Source organism: Balaenoptera musculus, chromosome 3, assembly GCF_009873245.2.
Source record: "Balaenoptera musculus isolate JJ_BM4_2016_0621 chromosome 3, mBalMus1.pri.v3, whole genome shotgun sequence".
Lineage (NCBI taxonomy): Eukaryota > Metazoa > Chordata > Mammalia > Artiodactyla > Balaenopteridae > Balaenoptera > Balaenoptera musculus.
The window spans coordinates 158,693,424-158,713,386 of NC_045787.1; the positions used below are offsets into that span (position 1 = coordinate 158,693,424).

General features: G+C 51.3%; 1 protein-coding gene across 1 annotated transcript; it reads right to left on the minus strand.

Moving 5' to 3' along the window:
- Positions 1–6,040: 6,040 nt before the first annotated feature.
- SLC5A5 (solute carrier family 5 member 5) lies at positions 6,041–17,643 on the minus strand. The gene is made up of 15 exons (XM_036847921.1): positions 17,259–17,643; positions 16,320–16,385; positions 15,891–15,942; positions 15,641–15,708; positions 14,582–14,736; positions 14,007–14,147; positions 13,797–13,926; positions 12,864–12,952; positions 12,031–12,143; positions 11,886–11,956; positions 11,346–11,432; positions 11,087–11,280; positions 8,413–8,537; positions 7,544–7,659; positions 6,041–6,422 (listed from the first exon to the last, which is right to left on the minus strand). The coding sequence occupies exons 1-15, from the start codon at positions 17,613–17,615 to the stop codon at positions 6,258–6,260; spliced, it is 1,929 nt and encodes a 642-aa protein (XP_036703816.1). The 5' UTR covers positions 17,616–17,643; the 3' UTR covers positions 6,041–6,257.
- Between the last annotated feature and the right edge of the window lie 2,320 nt (positions 17,644–19,963).

A 19,963-nucleotide genomic window follows, 5' to 3' on the forward strand; every position in this document is an offset into this window, starting at 1 on the left:
TTGAGATGATCATATGATTTTTATTCTTCAGTTTGTTAATATGGTGTATTACATTGATTGATTTGTGGACATTGAATCAAACTTGCATCCCTGGGATAAATCCCACTTGATCATTGTGTATGATCCTTTTAACATATTGTTGAATTTGGTTTACTAGTTTTTTTTGTCTTTTTAAAAATTTTTTTTAAGTACATTTTTTTTAAATTAATTAATTAATTAATTAATTTTTGGCTGTGTTGGGTCTTTGTTTCTGTGCCAGGGCTTTCTCTAGTTGTGGCAAGTGGGGGCCACTCTTCATCGTGGTGCACGGGCCTCTCACTATTGCAGCCTCTCTTGTTGTGGAGCACAGGCTCCAGACGCGCAGGCTCAGTAGTTGTGGCTCATGGACCCAGTTGCTCCGTGGCATGTGGGATCTTCCCAGACCAGGGCTCGAACCCGTGTCCCCTGCATTGGCAGGCGGATTCTCAACCACTGCACCACCAGGGAAGCCCCAGTTTACTAGTTTTTTGTTGAGAATTTTTGCATCTATGTTCATCAGTGATATTGGCCAGTAATTTTCTTTTTTGTGTGATATCTTAATCTGGTTGGGGTATTAGGATGATGCCAACCTCATAGAATGAGTTCGGAAGCATTCTTTCCTCTGAAATTATTCGGAATACTTTGAGAAGTATAGGTGTTAACTCTTATCTAAATGTTTGGTAGAATTCAACTGTGAAGGCATCTGGTCCTACACTTTTGTTTGCTGGAGTTTTTATTATTATTATTATTATTACTGATTCAATTTCATTATTGGTAATTGATCTGTTGATGTTTTCTGTTTCTTCCTTGTTCAGTCTTGGGAGATTTTACATTTCTAGGAGTTCACCCATGTCTTCTAGGTTGTCCATTTTACTGAGATATAATTGTTTGTAGTAATCTCATGATCCTTTGTATTTCTGTGGTGTCAGTTATAACTTCTTTTTCATCTCTGATTTTATTGATTTGGGCCCTCTCTCTTCTTTTCTTCATGAGTCTGGCTAAAGTTTTATTGATTTTGCTTATATTTTCAAAACCAAGCTCTTAATTTCATTGATCTTTTCTATTGCTTTTCTGGTCTCTGTTTCATTTATTTCTGCTCTGATCTTTACAATTTCTTTCCTTCTTCTAACTTTGGGTTTTGTTTGTTCTTCTTTTTCTAGTTCCTTTACATGTAAAGTTAGGTTGTTTATTTGACTTTTTCTTGTTTCCTGAGATAGGCTTTTATCTCTATAAACTCCCCTCTTAGAACTGGTTTTCCTTCATCCCATAGATTTTGGATAATTGTGTTTTCATTTTTATTTGTCAGGTATTTTAAAATTTCTTCTTTGATTTCCTCAGTGACCCATTGGTTGGTTAGTAACATATTGTTTAGCCTCCATGTGTTTGTGGTTTTTTGCAGGTTTTTTTTTCTTGTAGTTGCTTTCTAGTCTCAGAGTGTTGTGGTCAGAAAAGATGCTTGACATGATTTCAGTTTTCTTAAATTTACTGGGACTTGTTTTGTGGCCTAACATGTAATCTATCCTGGAGAATTTTCCATGCACACTTGGAAAAAATGTGTATTCTGCTGCTTTTGGATGGAATGTTCCATATATATATATATATACATATATATATATATATATATATATATGTATATATATATATACGTATATATATATATATATACATATATATATATATATATATATATATATATATATATATATATGGAGTCCTAGTGTGTGACACACATTTGATCTAGTGTGTCATTTAAGGCCAGTGTTTCCTTATTAATTTTCTATCTGGATAACCTGTCCAGTGATGTAAGTGGGGTGTTAAAATCCCCTACTATTATTATGTTACTGCCAATTTCTCTCTTTATGTCTGTTAACATTTGGTGGGAATGTAAAACAGTATTTTAAAAATTAAATAGTATTTAAAACAGGAATGTAAAACAATATTTAAAAATTTAAACCAAATTACCATATGATCCAGTTTTCCACTTCTGGGTATAGTCCCAAAAGAATTGAAAGCAAATATAGAACAGATATTTTGACATCAATAGTCACAGCAGTATCATTCACAATAGCCAAAAGGTGGAAACAATCCAAAAGTCTATTGATGGATGAATGGATAAACAAATGTGGTATATACATACAGTGGAATATTAATCAGCCTCTAAATGGAAGGAAATTCTGACAGCTGCTTCAGCATGAATGAACTTTGAAGACATTATGCTAAATGAAATAAGCCAGACACAAAAAGACAAATAATGTATGATTCACTTATATGAGCTCCATAGAATAGTCAAATTCATAGACAAAGAAAATAGAATGGTGAGGAAATTCCCTGGCGGTCCAGTGGTTAGAACTCCAAGCTTCCACTGCAGGGGTCCCAGGATTGATCCCTGGTTGGGGAACTAAGATCCTGCAAGCTTCATGGCACAGCCAAAAAATAAAATAGAATGATGGCTACCAGGGGCTGGTGGGAGAGGAGAATTGGGAATTAGTATTTATGGGTATAGAATTTCAGTGTCAGATGAGTAAAAAGTTCTGGAGATGGATGGTGGTGATTGTACAACAATGTGAATGTACTTAATGCCACTGAACTATACACTTAAAAATGGGGGCTTCCCTGGTGGCACAGTGGTTGACAATCTGCCGGCCAATGCAGGGGACACGGGTTCGAGCCCTGGTCTGGGAAGATCCCACATGCCGCGGAGCGACTAGGCCCGTGAGCCACAACTTCTGAGCCTGCGCGTCTGGAGCCTGTGCTCCGCAACAAGAGAGGCCGCGATAGTGAGAGGCCCGCGCACCGTGATGAAGAGTGGCCCCCGCTTGCCGCAACTAGAGAAAGCCCTCGCACAGAAACAAAGACCCAACACAGCCAAAAATAAATATAAAAATAAATAAATAAATTTAAAAAATGGTTAAAATCATGACTTTTATTTTATGTAATTTTTGCCACAAAGAGGAAAAGAAAAAATTATAATTTTTCGGAAATCAAAACTACAATTCTGATCTTTCAAAGGCAGTATTAAGCAACTAAAGAGGCAAGACACAATTTGGGAGAAAATATTGGCAATGCTTATAACCAATGAAGAACTTGTATCCAGAATACAAAAATAATTCTTGCAACAATAAGAAAATAAAGAACCCAATTAAGAATTGGGCAAAAGGTTTGAATGACAGTTGGTCAAAACTATATGGATAGATAACAAGCATGTGAAAAGATGTTCAAAATCTTCAGTCATCAGAGAAATGTAAATCAATACCACATTGAGATACTACCCCATACACACTAGAATGGACAAAATTAAAAGGATGGACCATTTAAGTTCTGTCAAGGATGTTGAGCAGTTGGAACTTATACATTGTTTGTGACAATGTAAAATGAGTCAACTACTTTAGAAAACAGTTTGACAATTTCTGAAATAAACATACACCTACCACTGGATCCAGCCATTTCATTCCTAAGAATTGATCCAAGAGAAATGAAAGTTCACACAAAAACATGTACACTAATGTTTTTAGCAACTTTATTTGTAATAGCCCAAAGCTGGAAATAACATGAATGTTAGTGAATGGATGAACAGACGGTGGTCCATCCATATAGTGGAATACTACTCAGCAATAGTAAGTGATGAACTACCGATACACATGACAACATGGCTGGATCTCTAAAACAGCAGCCAGACCAGCTTGTTCTGCCTGCACTGGGAAGCCTCAGCCCTGCTCCCTGCCCCACCCCCAACTGTGCTTTGAGGAAGGACCATCAACCAGCCGAAAGTCTGGTTCCCACCTTACTCAGTCACTGATTTAAAATTTGTGATGGTCATTTTTTTTTTTTTTTTTTTGGCTGTGTTGGGTCTTCGTGGCTGTGCGAGGGCTTTCTCTAGTTGCGGCGAGTGGGGGCCACTCTTCGTCGCGGTGTGCGGGCCTCTCACTGTCATGGCCTCTCTTGTTGCGGAGCACAAGCTCCAGACGCACAGGCTCAGTAATTGTGGCTCACTGGCCTAGTTGCTCCGCGGCATGTGGGATCTTCCCAGACCAGGGCTCGAACCCGTGTCCCCTGCATTGGCCGGCAGATTGTCAACCACTGTGCCACCAGGGAAGTCCTGTGATGGTCATTTTTAAGTCCAAATCTAAAGGTCTCCATAAAACACCTGCACAGAGGGCCAGGTCTCTGAGTGGTCAAGAGAGGCCAGATCAGGAGGGGTATATTCATTTCCTGAGGCTGCCACAGCTTAACACAATAGAAATTAATTTTCTCACAGTACTGGAGGCCTGAAGTTCGAAATCAAGATGTTGGCAGGGTCGTGTTTCCTCTGAAGGCCCTAGGATAGAATCCCTCCCCTGCCTCACTTCCAGCTTCTGGTGACTCCAGCAATCCTTGGCATCCCTTGGCTTGTAGGTACATTACTCATCTCTGCCTCTTTGTTCACATGGTTTTCTCTCTGTGTGTCTGTGTCTTTTCTCCTCTTGTAATAAGGACACAGTCATTAGATTCAGGGCCCATTCTAATCAGTATGACCTAATTTTTATTTTTAATTAATTTGTTTATTTTTGGCTGCATTGGGTCTTCGTTGCTGCACGCAGGCTTTCTCTAGTTGTGGCAAGTGGGGGCTACACTTCGTTGTGGTGCGTGGGCTTCTCATTGCGGTGGCTTCTCTTTGTTATGGAGCACAGGCTCTAGGCGTGCAGGCTTCAGTAGTTGTGGCACGTGGGCTCAGTAGTTGCGGCTCACGGGCTCTAGAGCGCAGGCTCAGTAGTTGTGGTGCACAGGCTTAGTTGCTCCGCGGCATGTGGGATCTTCCTGGACCAGGGATCGAACCTGTGTCCCCTGCACTGGCAGGCGGATTCTCAACCACTGCGCCACCAGGGAAGTCCCAGTATGGCCTAATCTTAACTTGACCAAGCACACCTGCCAAGACCCTATTTTCAAAGAAGCTTACATTCTGAGTTTCCAGGTAGACGTGAATTTTGGGGCTACCATATTGAACCTAGTATAAGGGCCCCAACTGCCAGGTGAGCAGGGGACGCTTCCATGGAGGCCATGGGAGCCATGGCAGTTGTGGGCAGAGGTGGGTACAGCCAGCTCTCAGGGTCACAGAAACCCCAAGGGCTGGTGCAGGGACAGTGTACAAAGGGCAGTGAGGAGGGGATGCTTTGGGAGGGAGTCAGGAGGGGAGAGAAGCTGTGTGTCTGGGAAGGCAGTGTAATGCACCCTAGCGTGGGAGTGATCACCTTGCTCTGATGCTTTAAATACTCAGGTTTATTCATCATAGGCTCGGGGATAGTGATAAAGAGATTTGCACTCAGATCTGACTGAGGAGATCTAGGGTGACAGCCAGAATGATTTTTCAGAGAAGACAGAACATCAAGAGTCCATTTACTTGATGTGCATGGATGAAGTCTCCAACCAAGGGTCAGACGCGTCTCTGGTACGTGAGCTCGCCTGTATACCAGCAACACGTCGTCAACGGAGCCTCAGCATCATGCAGCACCCAGGTCTGTCCCTGCCCTGACCCGACTCACTGTGCGACCTCAGGCAACCTCGCTGAGCCTCAGTTTCTTCCTCTGTAAAGTGGGCTCATGGTCCTTAGTGGATGAGATGGGTAAAGTGTCCAGGCACAGAAGGAAGGCTGAAAACATTATTCCTCCTTTCTCCTCCCCTCCTCCTCACAAGATCAGAGGCCATGTGACGTCTGTCCCTCCAAAGGGAGGAAAACAGGGAAGGGATGAAGGAGGGAGAGCTGGTGTCCAACTCTCGATGAGTCTCTGGTTTGTTCTGTGACCTTGGCCAAGTCAATGCCCCTTTCCAGGCCCTGGTTTCCCTACCTGTGAAGTGGGCACAAGGGGTTGGGCCTGAGGACCTCCAAAATCATTGCTAAGGTTCAGATACTTCCCAGGGAAGAACTGGGGTCTTTCTCAGACCCCAGTGTTGGGCCTGGGGATTTCCCATGTTGTCCAGAGGGGACTCCAACATCTTTCTCTTGTAGGTAGAGAAATATCTGGCCTTGTTTTGGGGGAGTGGGCAGGGGTGCAGCATCTAAGACTTGGGTCCAGCTGGAAGGAGGAGGCAGGATAAAATGACTTTCTGGAGGTGGGGCTTCACCTCTTCCCATAGGGCAGGGACGTGCAGTCCCAAGCTTATTTGCATATGATGTGGCCTAGCCAATAGGAGCCCAAGACCATCGGCTCATGGCCTGGGATTGGCTCCCCTGGGGTTCCATCCCAGGCGGTCAGTCCCTGACTGTCTCAGAGGTCTGTCTCTCGCAGGTCAAGACCTTTGTCATGTTCACTGCCTGGGGTCCTGGAGCCAGCTCCATTCATCTCCTTCTGACCCAGGAAGAGCTGATGGTCCTCGTCAGTGGGCAGGAAGTCAGGAGGCCTCTTGGCTCCAGGGGGCAATTCTTCAGCACCCTGAGGGGAGGAGAGAAGAAAGACCCTGTCATAAAGACCACTTCCGCTGTGTCAGCTCAGATATCCTCCAGTTGGGGACAGAGGGCCTGGGAGGACAGAACCTGGGCAGAGTTGCACAATATCCCCTTGCCCAGTGCATAGGTCAGTCCTGTCCCTTCTGCCTCCAAAACCTCCATCCACTTCTCTCCGCCACGCCCGTGTCACCTACAGTCCAGGCCATCAGTGCTTCCATGGATGCCTGCCTACCTCCTCTCTCTGACTCTGCCTTATTGTTCTTCAAGAAAATAAATATTTTCCCACAGCAGCTGGAGGGAGCTTTAAAACACTTAAGCCAAATCCCCTCCCTCCCCAGCCCTCACCGTTGAGTCTGCTCTGGCCTCAGACCCTTTGCACCTGCTGTGCCCTCCACCAAGGATGTCCTTCCCTCAGATTTCCCTGTGGCTGTCTCCTTCTCATTCTGGACTCTATTAATGTCACCTCTTCCAAGAGGCCATCCCCATCATAGTATTCTGCTTTATTTTCTTCCTACTCTTCACCACCCGCTTAGATCCTATTCCTTTCTTGGTTTAGCTTTCTTCTGCTCCTGCCAGTATGGGTCTGGGTACACAGCAAGTGCTTAATAAACAAGGGAATGAAACAGGGAGTCCAAAGCAAGAGCAGGCCTGGATCAGACCCCCCAGGGACAAAGTGTTTCTTAAACTCAGGACATTCCAATAGCAACCACACGGCTTTGGCCAAGGTTGGACTACTCCCTGTGGTGTTTCTTATGTAAGATTTTTCCTAAGTTGACTCACTTTTGAATTAAGCAATTTTATTTTCAGGAGACACTTTATATCAACACCAAAAGACAAACCAGTTTCACTTGCCATAGATTAGAAGTAATTGTAAAAACAGATACAATGAAAATGAATTCTGCTCAGTGCTTGTTAAAGGGGGTAATAGAAAGTGTTGAAGACACATTAGCTCCCAACTGAGTCTTTCCACTGGAGGTAAGGAGAAGTTGAGAAAGACAAAGATGGTGACTCACCCTGTCACTTCCCTGAGTTATGGCCACACACAGAGCACCTGAAGCCACTTCACTACCCCTCCCCCAACTCCGGGAGCACAGCCCTGAGACTGACCTTCATCAAGCTGTCATCCAGGGTGGCCACTTCTTCCTTAGGGGCCACAGATGCCATCTGCCGTGTGAGGTCCCACCACAGCAGACCAGGACCCAGGGCACTGCGCTTGGTGGGGCCTGAGGGGGGCAGAGAGAAAATGGAATTATTTAGCGAGGGGTGGGGGGCGGGGACTGGAGACCAGGCCCTGGGGAGGGGAAGGGAGAGCTCTGATGGTTTCCAATCCGAGATCCGATAGTGACCCACTGGGGACACTGGCAAGCCTCTGCCCCTCTCTGGGCTTCAGTTTTCTCATCTATACAGTGAGGGGTTGTAATAGAACAACAGTGGATGGCCAGGAGGGTCCGGCCCATGGTTCCATTCACTCCTATGTCCCTATCGTCTAGAATATTGCCCAACAGAGAAAGACTCAATAAAGGCCTGGTGAATGTAAAGTCTGAGACTCAGGAAGCGAGAACAGGTCCTATTATCACTATTGATTTCTTTTGATCTCTTTCCACTTCTCCATGGGCTTCAGAATTCCTGGAGGAGCACAGAGTTGCTAAGGCCCTGATGAGAAGATATATCAGCACCAGGGACAGCGTCTCGTGGCCCTACCCGACTTCCTCTAGCAAAGACTTAATTTTGGGGGGCGAAGAGGGAATAGAGAGGTGGCTAGGGGATGCCTCTGTTTCTGCCTTTGCAAAATAGGACAAGTCCCACGAGGTGGAGGGTTGTCCTGAAGGTGACGCAGCACAAAGGGTGTAGATGCGGCTAGCACGCAGTGGCCACTTGGCTGGCAGAAGGATCCTCCCTTCCCTCCCTGTCTGGTGGGTCCTAGAGGCAGAGGGATGGTCAGGATGACCTCTAAGGATGCCACACGCCCTCCTTACCCGTCAGGCAGCTGACGAGGGCTCCACATAGCACGGTGCTCAGCGTGCCCAGGGCACCATAATAGAGATAGGAAATGGCGTAGAAGCTGTCAGTCAAGGTGTGTTGATCAGGGTCCATTTCGAGGCTGGGGGAGGGAGAGATGAGCTTGAGTCTAAAATCCACTCCCAGTCCATTTGCTTCTTCCCGTCTCCACTCCCACGACCCAGCCCAGTCCTCCGTTATCGCTCATCTGGACGTGTGCCAGTTCTCCTTCCCTGCTGCTATCCCACCAGCACCCTCAGGCATTCTGTACACACAAGCAGAGGGAGCGTTACTAAAATGTAACTCAGGGCTTCCCTGGTGGCGCAGTGGTTGAGAATCTGCCTGCCAATGCAGGGGACACGGGTTTGAGCCCTGGTCCGGGAAGATCCCACATGCCACGGAGGAACTGGGCCCGTGAGCCACAACTACTGAGCCTGCGCGTCTGGAGCCTGTGCTCCGCAACAAGAGAGGCCGCGATAGTGAGAGGCCTGCACACCGCGATGAAGAGTGGCTCCCACTCGCCGCAACTAGAGAAAGCCCTTGCACAGAAACGAAGACCCAACGCAGCCATAAATAAACAAAACAAAACAAAACAAAACAAAACAAAACAAAAAGAAACAGTAACTTAAGCCTCATTAAAAAAAAAAAATGTAACTCAGATCACCTCCTGCTACTGCTCATCACCCTGCATGGACCCCTATTGCCCTCAGAATCAAACCAAATTAAGCTCTAAGAAGAAAACAGCTGTGAATCTTTAGGACCTTGGATTTGGCAATAGTTTCTTAGATATGATAGCAAAAGCACAAGCAACCAAAGAAAACACAGAGGGAATTCCCTGGCGGTCCAGTGGTTAGGACTCCTTGCTTTCACTGCTGAGGGTGGGGCGGGGGGTTCAATCCCTGGTCAGGGAACTAAGATCCTAAAAACCACGTAGCACAGCCAAACAAAACAAAACAAAGAAAACATAGATGAACTGGACTTCATCAAAATGGAAAACTTTTGTGTATCAAAGGATACTGTCAATAGAATGAAAGACAACACCCAGAATGAGAGAAAATATTTGCACAGCATACATCTCATAAGGATCTAATATCCAGAATTATAAAGATATAAAGAATATATAAATTACAACTCAACAATGAAAAGACAAATGGCCCAGTTTAAAAATGAGCAAGGGATCTGAGTAGACATTTCTCCAAAGAAGATATAAATATGGCCAGTAAGCACATGAAAAGATGGTCAACATCATTAGTCATTAGGGAAACACAAATCAAAACCACAATGACATATCACTGCATACCCAGTAGGATGGCTAGAATTTTTAAAAGGGGAAAATAACAAGTATTGGAGAGGATGTGGAGAAATTGGAACACTCATACATTGCTGGTGGGAATGTAAAATGATGTAGTCACTGTGGAAAACAGTCTGGTGGTTCCTCAAAAAGTTAAACATAGAATTACCATATGATCCAGCAATTCCACTCCTAGGTATATATCAAGAGAAATGAAAACATATGTCTACACCAATACTTGTACACAAATGTTCATAGCAGCACTGTTCACAATCACTAAATGTCCGTCAGCTGATGTATAACTGATTCACTTTGTTATAAAGCAGAAACTAACACACCACTGTAAAGCAATTATACTCCAATAAAGATGTTTAAAAAAAAAAGGATAAATAAAATTGATCCACCCATACAGTGAAATATTACTCAGCCATAAAAGGAATGAAGCACTGATACACACTACAGTGTGGATGAACCTTAAAAACACCACGCTGAGTGAAGGAAGCCAGAGACAACAGGCCACATAGTGGACAATTTCATTCATATGAAATGTCCAGAATAGGCAAATCCATAGCGACAGAAACTGGATTAGTGGTTGCCAGGGGCTAGAGGGAGGCGGAAATGCGGAGTGACTGCTAAAGCGTACAGAGTTTTATTTTGTGGTCTATTTTTGTTTTGCTTGTTTTTGTTTTTGAGGTAATGAAAATGTTCTTCAGTTAGTGGTGATGATTGTATAACCAGGGGAATATACTAAAAACCACTTTTAAACGGCTAATTTTATGGTCTGTAAATGATATCTCAATTTGGAAAGAAAAGAATCAGATTCCTCTGGCTGGACCTCATCTCCTGTCCTTACTCCTCCCATTAAATCCACCCCAACCTCACCATAGTTGGAATGCACTAAAGTGAACCCTGGGGGACTTCCCTGGTGGCGCAGTGGTTAAGAATCCGCCTGCCAATGCAGGGGACACGGGTTCGATCCCTGGTCCAGGAAGATCCCACATGCCGTGGAGCAACTAAGCCCGCGAGCCACAACTGCTGAAGCCCACGCGCCTAGAGCCCATGCTCTGCAGCAAGAGAAGCCACCGCGACGAGAAGCCCGGGCACCGCAACGAAGAGTAGCCCCCGCTTGCCGCAACTAGAGAAAGCCCGCGCGCATCAATGAAGACCCAATGCAGCCAAAAAAAAAAAAAAAAAAGATTAAACTGAACCCAACCCTGGTCTCAGAGCCTTTGCACTTTCTTTCCCCTCTGCTGGGAATGCCCTCCCCTCACTTCTTCCTGCTCCCCGCTCCTCCTCTCAATCGGGACTCAGCTGAAGGATCCCTCCCTGGCCACGCCTCCCGCTCAGACCTGCTCGCTCACCTGGAGGCCCTGCTGGAGGCGTTGGCGGCGAGAAGCGGGTCTAGGAGGCCAGAGGCGTTGGCCGAGGGCACAGCACAGCCGGCGGCCGATGAAGGCAGGACCCCCATGGACTGTGCGCTAGGCGGGTACAGAGTGGCACCCACGGCCACCCACAGCGACAGCGCCAAGCCCACCGCCAGCCCGGACAGGACGCCCTGATGGGGGACCCAGTGTCAGTGGAGGGTACTCCCAGCCCCTCACCTCGCTCACCCCCACTCACCAGCGTATTGCAGGCGGGCAGGAACATTCCCAGGATGAAGGCTCCTAGGAGGGGGCCGCTGATGACTCCCATGATGGTGAAGGAGCCCTGGGAGGGTGGGTGGGGGTGAGACTGAGAGCAGAGCTCTCCCACCTTTCCTGTCCTCAGTTTACCCGCTGGGAGAGGAAGACCTGGGGAATTCTACTGTGGACCTTGAGACTCCTCTGTGCCCTAAAGGGGAGGGGACTCCCCAAAGGGGAGGGGACTCCTTGTGCCTGCCTCTCTCCCAAAGATGCTGATTCTCTCTCTTGACAAACTTGGTTCCACCTCCAGGCCAGGAGGCCCTTCTTGCCCCCAGGCCACCACTCCCCCTTCTAGCTGTCCCCCCGCCCTCACCCGCCCCGCTTCTGGCCCAGGTGGCTGCAGGAAGTATCCTGCCTGTGGCATCAGTCAGAACTCAGTTCTGCCGCTGACATGTATAACCTTCTCGGAGCCTCATTTCAACGTGGATGTTGCCTCCCCTCTTGGGGAGATTAGGGCAGGGTGGGGAGCGGGGCTCACCTCGAGAACGCCGCCCCCCAGCAGGGAGGACAGAGCTGCCACAGTGAGACAGGCCGAGCCGTAGATGAGCGCTGTAGTGGATGCGGATGGCACTGTCAGTGGGGAGAGGCTGCCCTGGCCCCCCACCCGGGTCCCCCCAACTCACACAGCCCCTTGGAGATGATGACAAGTCTCCGGGGGGTCAGACTCGGCAGCCGAGGTTTGATGAGGTCCTCCACAGTGACGGCAGCCATGGCATTGATGCTGGTGGATGCAGTGCTGGCGGGTACAAGGGAGGGGGGAGGGGTGTCCTCAGGCCACATCAAGGGATTGGCCACACAGCCCCTGGGGCCTACCTGCTAGGGGAGGCCCCCAGCTGCCCACACTATCTGGCCTGCCAGGACCCCCAGCCAGCCCAGGGGCAGAGGCAGGGGCGACAGAATTCCTCAGGAGTGGAGATGCCCACATCCCCACACTACCCCATAGACCTGAGACACCCTCGCAGGAGCAAGGACACCCATGACCAAGGACACAAATGACACAAGTTCTCATTACAGAGCAATAATGGGGTGCAGAGAACAGTCACATGGAACTCTGGTCACAGCAGGAGCAGGCCAGAAGCTGCGGAAGATTTGAAACCACCAGAGTGTAAGGCCCCTGAGGGCAAGAATGGGGGACCGCTTGGCCATGGCTGTGCCCCAGTATTTAGAACAGCAGTACCTGCCACATAGGTGCTTAACAAACATTTGTTTGGGGGATGGAGGACAGAAAGAAGGGAAAGGAGTCTCGTGTGGCCCTGCCGGGCAATAAGAAGGTAAAGACTCCGGAGCTGGGGTCCTTATGCCCAGGGTGTGCCCTTTGACAGAGCCCATCTGATGGGGACTGAGCAGTAAATGATGGACATGCCCAGAACATTCCATACCACAGGGGAGTGGCTGGTACAGACAAGGAGGACCCACGGGCTCAGATGTGGCCAAGTGAGCAAGCTGCGCCACTCACCTGAGGGTGCCACTGTAGGCACAGGCCAGAAAGAGCCCAGGGACTCCAGGCAGGTCCTCGAAGATGTCCAGCACCATCAGGGGCATGTACTGGGGGGAATCAGGGGTCAACCTCCAGGACAGCAGCACCCCAAAGGCAGGGGCTTCTGTCTGTCCTTACACTGCACATCCCCAGCACCCAGTACAGACCAGGCTCACAGTGGGCACTTAGCGTGTGTGTGTTTGTTGATTGACTTTGTGATACCATGCAAAGAGCCCTGGGACCTGAGTGAGGCAAGGTCCTGTGTCATCCCCACTTTACTGATGGAGCCAGTGAGACCAAAGAGGTACACACCTTGCTTGAGGTTACACAGTCAGACAGTCCAGGATCTGACCCCAGAGGAGGATCTGATGGATGGTCTTGCAGCCTCTGCCAGCTCTGAGCCTCAGGGTCAGAGATCCCGCCAGGGTGTGCAGGTCTAGGTCTTGGCCCTGGTGCTGCCCCTGACTTGCCTGTGGACCTCAGGCAATTGCTCTACCCGTGACCTCCTCAGTTTCCTCATCTGGAAGTCAAGGGCCATGGCAACCTTGGCCTCATCACGTGTTGAAAGATTTGATGGGAAATTAACTGCTTGTGAAGGGAACAGCATGAGGCACAGAGTAGACACTTGGGACATGAGAGAGGGTCATTATGGTTAATGTCATCATTTCATGATGGACCATGGTCCCATCTCCTCCTTGATAGCCTTCAGGGAGTCTGAAATGCCCCTCCCCTACTCCCTCCCATGGCTTCCCATCACCTCCCAGATCCTCCTGTGAGCTGAGCTCTTTCCTGCCTCTGGACCTTTGCACAGGCTGTCTCTACTTTTCCACTCTCACCCGCAGAGACTCATCCAGAGGTTCACAGTGGGGGGTGGGTAGATAGAAGTGGCCTAGGAGCCTGGACCAGACTCACCTGGTCTGGGGCAGAGATACGCCCTGCCAGGAGAGGGTCACAGTCAAGGTAGAACGTGAACATGATGATACCACAGGCAGCAGCACTGGACACGATCAGGAACAGGCCCAGTTGGTTGATGAGCACGGCCCTGGGGGGAGAGGTGGTCTCAGAAGGGGAGGGGAGCAGCATGTCCCCGAGGTATCTGCTTTGCCCCTCCCAAATACTCACAGCTTGGCCTGTTTCTCCGTGCGACAGGCCATGTAGCGCTGCACCTGTGCTTGGTTCACACCATACATTGAGAGCCACACCAATGTGCCACCGACAACAAAAGTCCAGAATGTGTAGCGGCTCCTTGGGTCCAGGTCAAAGCTGGATGAGGGCAGGGCAAGTCAGCCATGTGGGGATGCCACACTGACTTCACCTTCCCAAAGTGCCCCAGATAGCCATTCTGGACCTTATGGGCCTTAAAGGGATATTTGGGGTAGGTTCTGAAGTGTGAATAGGAGTTTGAATCATCCATGTATGCATTCAGAAAACATTTTTTCTATGTTCAGCTGGGAGCTCAGAGAGCCTGCAGTCCCCAGTCTGGGCTAGGGGGTGGGGTGGTGCAGAAGACTGGGACAGATGGAGGGATGGGGGCTATGGGAGTACAGAGAGGGGGAGCCAGGGTTCTGTCCGTGGGGAGTCTGGAGGGGGGGAGCAAGGAGGGCTTCCTGGAGCAGGAGGCATTGGTTGGCTTCTCCCAGGGCAGACAGATGTCAGCTCCATCGTTTGGCAGTATCCCCCTTTATGTTTTCACTTACTCCATCAGGTTGATCCTGGAGTGGTTCTTGGCAAGCTCAAGTACTTGCCCAGGTCCACCCACGAGCATAGTTCCACGAGCCAGGACAACCCAGAAACCACTCAGCATCACTAAGACCTGAAACACGTCGGTCCAGATCACAGCCTTCATGCCGCCCTGCAAGATGTGACAGAGAGGGAGACAGGGTGTCAGACGGGAATCTGTCTGGGGCCTACAGGACAGGGCAGAGGTAGGAGGGAGGAGTCAGGTGGCGGACCTGGCCTGGCCTCCAGCAGTGGCTGGGACCAATACCCCTCTCTGCCTCGGTTTCCTTATCTGTAAAATGGGGGGTAATAACAGTACCTTCCTCAGGGTATCATTGTGAAGACTAAATTAATTAATACAAGAAAAATATTTGGAAGAGCATCTGGCACATACAAGTGTTCAGTGAGTGATGGCTGCCACCATTATTATCATTATTACTACTACTGTTATTATTAGCTGTTGTTTTTACCCATCCAGCCTTCATGTCTTTGGCATGTTCTTCATGTTTTTGTCTTGGCAGCCCCTGGATTTTCCTTTGGAGAAGCCCCTTCCCCCCCACTCAGGTCATTTGGGTGAAGCTAACCCTGCTCCCAGCTCCAGGAATAGCCAATCAGAACATCCTAGCTACCCAAACATCTGTGAATGGCTCATCCTTCACAGAATACCAGAGCCAGCCAAACAGAGCCCTTCGGGGACTTCAGCCAGCCCATCCTGAAACTGGAACTCACTTGCTGCTGGAAGGAAGCCAAAAGGGGTGGAAGCCTGGAGCTAATGAGGTCCCTAGAGATGGGAGAGGGACCCAGAGGACTCTGTTGTAGCCCCTGGATCCAGCCATGCCTGAAGCTAGATTGTCCTTGGACTTTCAGCAATAAACTTTTCAAATCACCTTTCATAATAAAGATGAGGAAGCAGGCCCAGTTGGGACACAGGCTTCCTCCGGAGGAAGGGAAGGTAGGGAGTGGATGGGTCTGCCCACAGTCTCTCCCACTCAGTGGACATGGAGCCCCACGTCGGGTGGGGGTAGGGGGACATTCACCACAGTAGTGTAGAAGGTGCAGATGACTCCGGTAGACAGGAGCGATGCCCAGATGTCCAGCCCTGTCACTGCAAGGAGACCCTCCCATTAGGCCGCTGTGCAGGGTGTAAACTTGGCCTCCACTGTCTTGGGCCCTCTTCTCTCCAGGAGGATACTTCCCTCCCAAGTCTCTCCTAGGGCTGCCCCTTCCTTCCCCTGGTCCAGTCTCTAAGCTTTTGTCCCCTCCCCGTCACCCTCCCCCGAGTCAAACCTTGGTTCAGGATGAGCGCGGGGGCGTAGATCACGATGCCAGTGTACAGCATCTGCAGGTAGAGGGCAGGGGCAGGTGAGTAGGGGCGGGGGGATTGGGGGGCTCCTGGGTGAAGAAGGCATTAGGAGAGAGGGGGAGAAGGGTGGTTGGGGTACGTGACTGGGGGCAGATGGGCAGGGCCGTGTAGGGTCGCGGCGGGCTCGGGTAGCGCATATGCCAGAGGCCTGTGGGCCAAACTTGTATTATAGATGGAGCCTCTTGGGGGCGGGGCCAGAAGGATTGTGGGCGGGGCCTAGGCAAGGCTTTGCGGAGTGGGGGCGGGACCCACGGGGCGGGGTCGTGAGGGAAGGGAGAGGGCTGTGGGCGGGACCGACCAAGATTTGACCCGAGCTGGACCCTGGGGGCGAGGGCGGGGCCGAGGCCACTCACTGTAGCCACCAGGTACTGCAGTGTCCCGCAGAGCCGCACAGCGCGGCTGAAGCGCAGCTCCAGATACTGCAAGGAGGAGCCGAGGGCTCATGGTCACTTGGACAGGCCCTACCCAGGGGCCCGAAGCGTCTGGGGTCCTTCACTGGCCCTCTTGGCTTCTGCCCGCCCTCGGGAGGGCAACTGCGCCCTCCGCACTCTTGCCCACGGGGGCTCCCGCCAGGAGCACACACTCCGACCTATCCGCACACACTTGCGCACACGCGCCATCCCCGCGCCTGTGCACATGGCGTGTGCCCAGGAGGACTGAGCCATCAAGTGTGTACACATCAGCCCCACCCACTCCCACTCATGTCTGATTGTCCCCCGGGGCTGCCGCCTCTCTGAGTCAACTTTGGCAAGGTACAGACGGTGCCTGGCTGCCTACCGTACACTGGTCAAGATTTTAATCACTTCGCCTACTGCCCTGGAGGGAGGTCCTGTAATTAGCCCAGTTTGACGTTTGGGAAACACGAGCAGAGAGGCAACCCCTTGCCGAAGGTAGGAGGAAGCGGAGATGTCGGATTTCGAATCCGGAGCCCGCCGCCCGGCGAGCACTCGGGTGTACGCAAGCTCAGGCATGTGGGTTGCAAGTGTGTGCCTGTTCGCACGTGAGTGCGCCCCTGGCCGAGCCTGGCCACGCCCTGACCGGGTTTCCACCAGAGAGAATCCGGACGCCGGCTCCTCTTCCTCCTTCCTGCCCCTGGCCCCAGTGCCTGGGGCTTCTTCCCAGAACCCTCGCCACCTGTCCGCCCGGGGGCCCCCACATTAAAGCACTAAGGAGCCCGCCTGCGGCCCCCTGCGGCCCCCTGCACAGCAGTTCAAAGCCTCAGGATCTCCCCCGCCGCGACCCTGCGTTCCCAGCCAGGCAGGTCCTGACGCTGCCGGGCCTCTGCCTGGTACCTGGTAGGTGCTGGTGAGGCCCAGGCGGTAGAAGACCGGCAGGAAGAGCAGGGCAGTGAGCAGAGAGTTGAGCAGCTGTCCCAGGCACATCCAGAGGAACTTGAGGCCGTAGCGGTAGGCCTCGGCCGGCACGCCCAGCACCTGTACCGCCGACATGAAGCTGGCGGCCAGCGAGAGGCCAACGGGCAGGGCAGTCAGGCGCCGGCCCCCGGTGAAGAAATCCTCGGCGCTGCGCTGCCCGCCCCGGGCTAGCCCGACCCATAGCCCGATGCCGGTGGACACCAGCAGCATGAGAGCGAAGACCCCGTAGTCCCAAGCTCCGAACGTGGCCTGCGCCCCTGCCTCGACGGCGGCCATGAGGTGTGGGTGAGGGGACCAGGCGTGTCCTCCGCCCTTCCAGCCACCCCGCGTGTCTCGGCTAAGGGAAGTTGGCAGTGGCAGAGGAGGCAGGACTGCGCAGAGGTGGGAGGATGCTCGGCCTCGGCAGCTGCACGGCAAGCCTGTCCCCTTTGGTCCCCCGCGGGGCCGGGGCTCCCTGGGCAAGGAATCTGTGGCTCCTTGCTGCGGTCGCCTGTCTCCCTGTCCCTCCTCTTCGTCTTCGTGTCTGTCTCCACCGTCTGTCTGTCTGTCCACCTGGCCTCCCACTCGGTCCGATTGCCCGGTGCAGCTGTGCGTCCACCACCCACACGTCTGTCCCTCTCCCTGGGAGCTGTGCTCAGCGCTGACTGCAGGAGGTCTCGGTGGGGCTTAAAGGGGCAGCTCGCGGCGGCGGGCTGTGGATTTATTGGGCTCCCGGGTCAGCGAAACTCCGCCCTCAGACGTGGGGGCGGGCAGGACCCGCACCCTTTCCTCCCTGGATTCGATCGGATAAGCCGGAACAGGACACGTAGGTGGCTGCTGGGGGGTGGGTGGAGGCTCCCAAATGCCCACCCTTGCTTCGTGTGGCACTTTCCGCTGACCATAAGCTGTTAATGCCTCCCTTTGACAGGTGGGGAAACTGAGGTTCTGAGATGGCATGTCACTCACCCAAGGCCACACAGCCTGGAGCAGTGGCTGCACCATTCAAATCCCCACTGTGCTTTTTGTACCTTGAGCTACGGGGAGCTCACTCACCCACAGGAGTGGGGTTTACTTTCAAGGTTGCAGGGTCCCATAAGGAAAGTTTGCTCTGCTTGAACCACCGCCCCCAACTGGCACCGTGACCCACTCCCTTTCTCTAGAGCCTAGAGGGAGGGCATCACCAAACCCCGCCCTTAGGCTAAGTTGAGTGGGAGGCATTCAAGTCCTGAACGCATACATATTTGAGGAAGTCTTTGCTTCTCTCTGGGCCTCAGTTTCCCCATCTGTAAATGGGGGTAAAATAGCCCTTGCCTCAGAGGAATAAATTGAACCTGCATAACAAAAGCCTGGCACAGAGTAAGTACCTCATCCATTCATTTCTTTATCCATTCGTTGGTTCCTTCACCAAACATGAACTAGTGTCTACACTGTGCCAGACATTAAGTGTATAATGGAGGTCATGGCGGAGGGATTGTCTGTGGCCATGAACCTGAATAAATGGAGACAGGACTACCTGGGGAAGTAGTGTCTGGCATGTCCCTATCGCACAAATGAGGAGACCAGAGGTACAGGGGAAGGGGAAGTCCCTTGTCTAGGGTAATGCCATCAAGAAACCCAGACACTGTCATCTGGAGGCTCTGACCTCTGGGTTCAAGTCCTAGCTTGACCTCCAAAAGCTGGGTTCCCTCCTCCGTAAGTGAGAGGGATCTAAGAATTTGCCCGGTTTCATGCTAGGGCACTGGAACCCTCCCCAGCCTCTGCCGCCCCCTGGTGGCCTCTTCGGGCCTCCACACGTCACCCAAGCTGGGTCCAGCGTCCTCCAGGCATCCTCACGTTTCGCCCAGGACTGTCTTCTCACTCTCTCTCCGTGCAAGGGTGCAGAGCCGGCCTGCTCTTCCCTGCATCTGCTGCCTGCTGGTGTGCACCTTTCACCTGTGCCAGGAGGATGGGGAGGACACCGAATTCCTCCTCCTTCTACTCCCCTGCTGCATCCTCCTGGAAAACCTGGTGGGAAAGGGGAAATCCAGGATCCCCACAAAGCCAAGCAAGAGAATGCAAATATATGCAAATTGATGCAAACTCAGGCAAAAACCTGTCCTATCTCCCCAGGGAGGTTCTAGGAACAGGACACTGGGGACATAACAGGTTCCAGGTGTACCCATCCCGCACACGGCCTCATGACTCTGACCAAGCCAGCAGATGAATACCCATTTCAGAAGCTAACAGATGACAAAAGTGAAGCAAGGTCAAAGATGGAGACGGCCTGGGGGGGGGGCACTTAATGTGGGGTCTCAGGGAGGGGCCCTGCAGGCAGAGAATGAGCCAGGCTTCGAGAGAGCTGGGGGGAGGGCCCTGAGGTGGGAAGGAGCAGGACAGGGAGGGACACAGTGGACCTTGAGCCTTGGCGAGGGGCCTGGGTTTTATTCTGAGGGCGCTGGTCAGTGGGGGCCGGCCGCACTTAGAGAGTCTGGAGCAAATGAGGGACCTAACAAGAGTTCTAGGTTCTGAAAAGCCCACCATGTCCAAGGCAGGGATTGAGGGGTGGGGAGAAATGGGTGGATTCAGGACATGTTCTGGACTTCCTGCACTGGAGGCCCAGAGTTGGAAGCCCTGCAGGGTGGGTGGTGGAGGAGAAAGTATGGAGG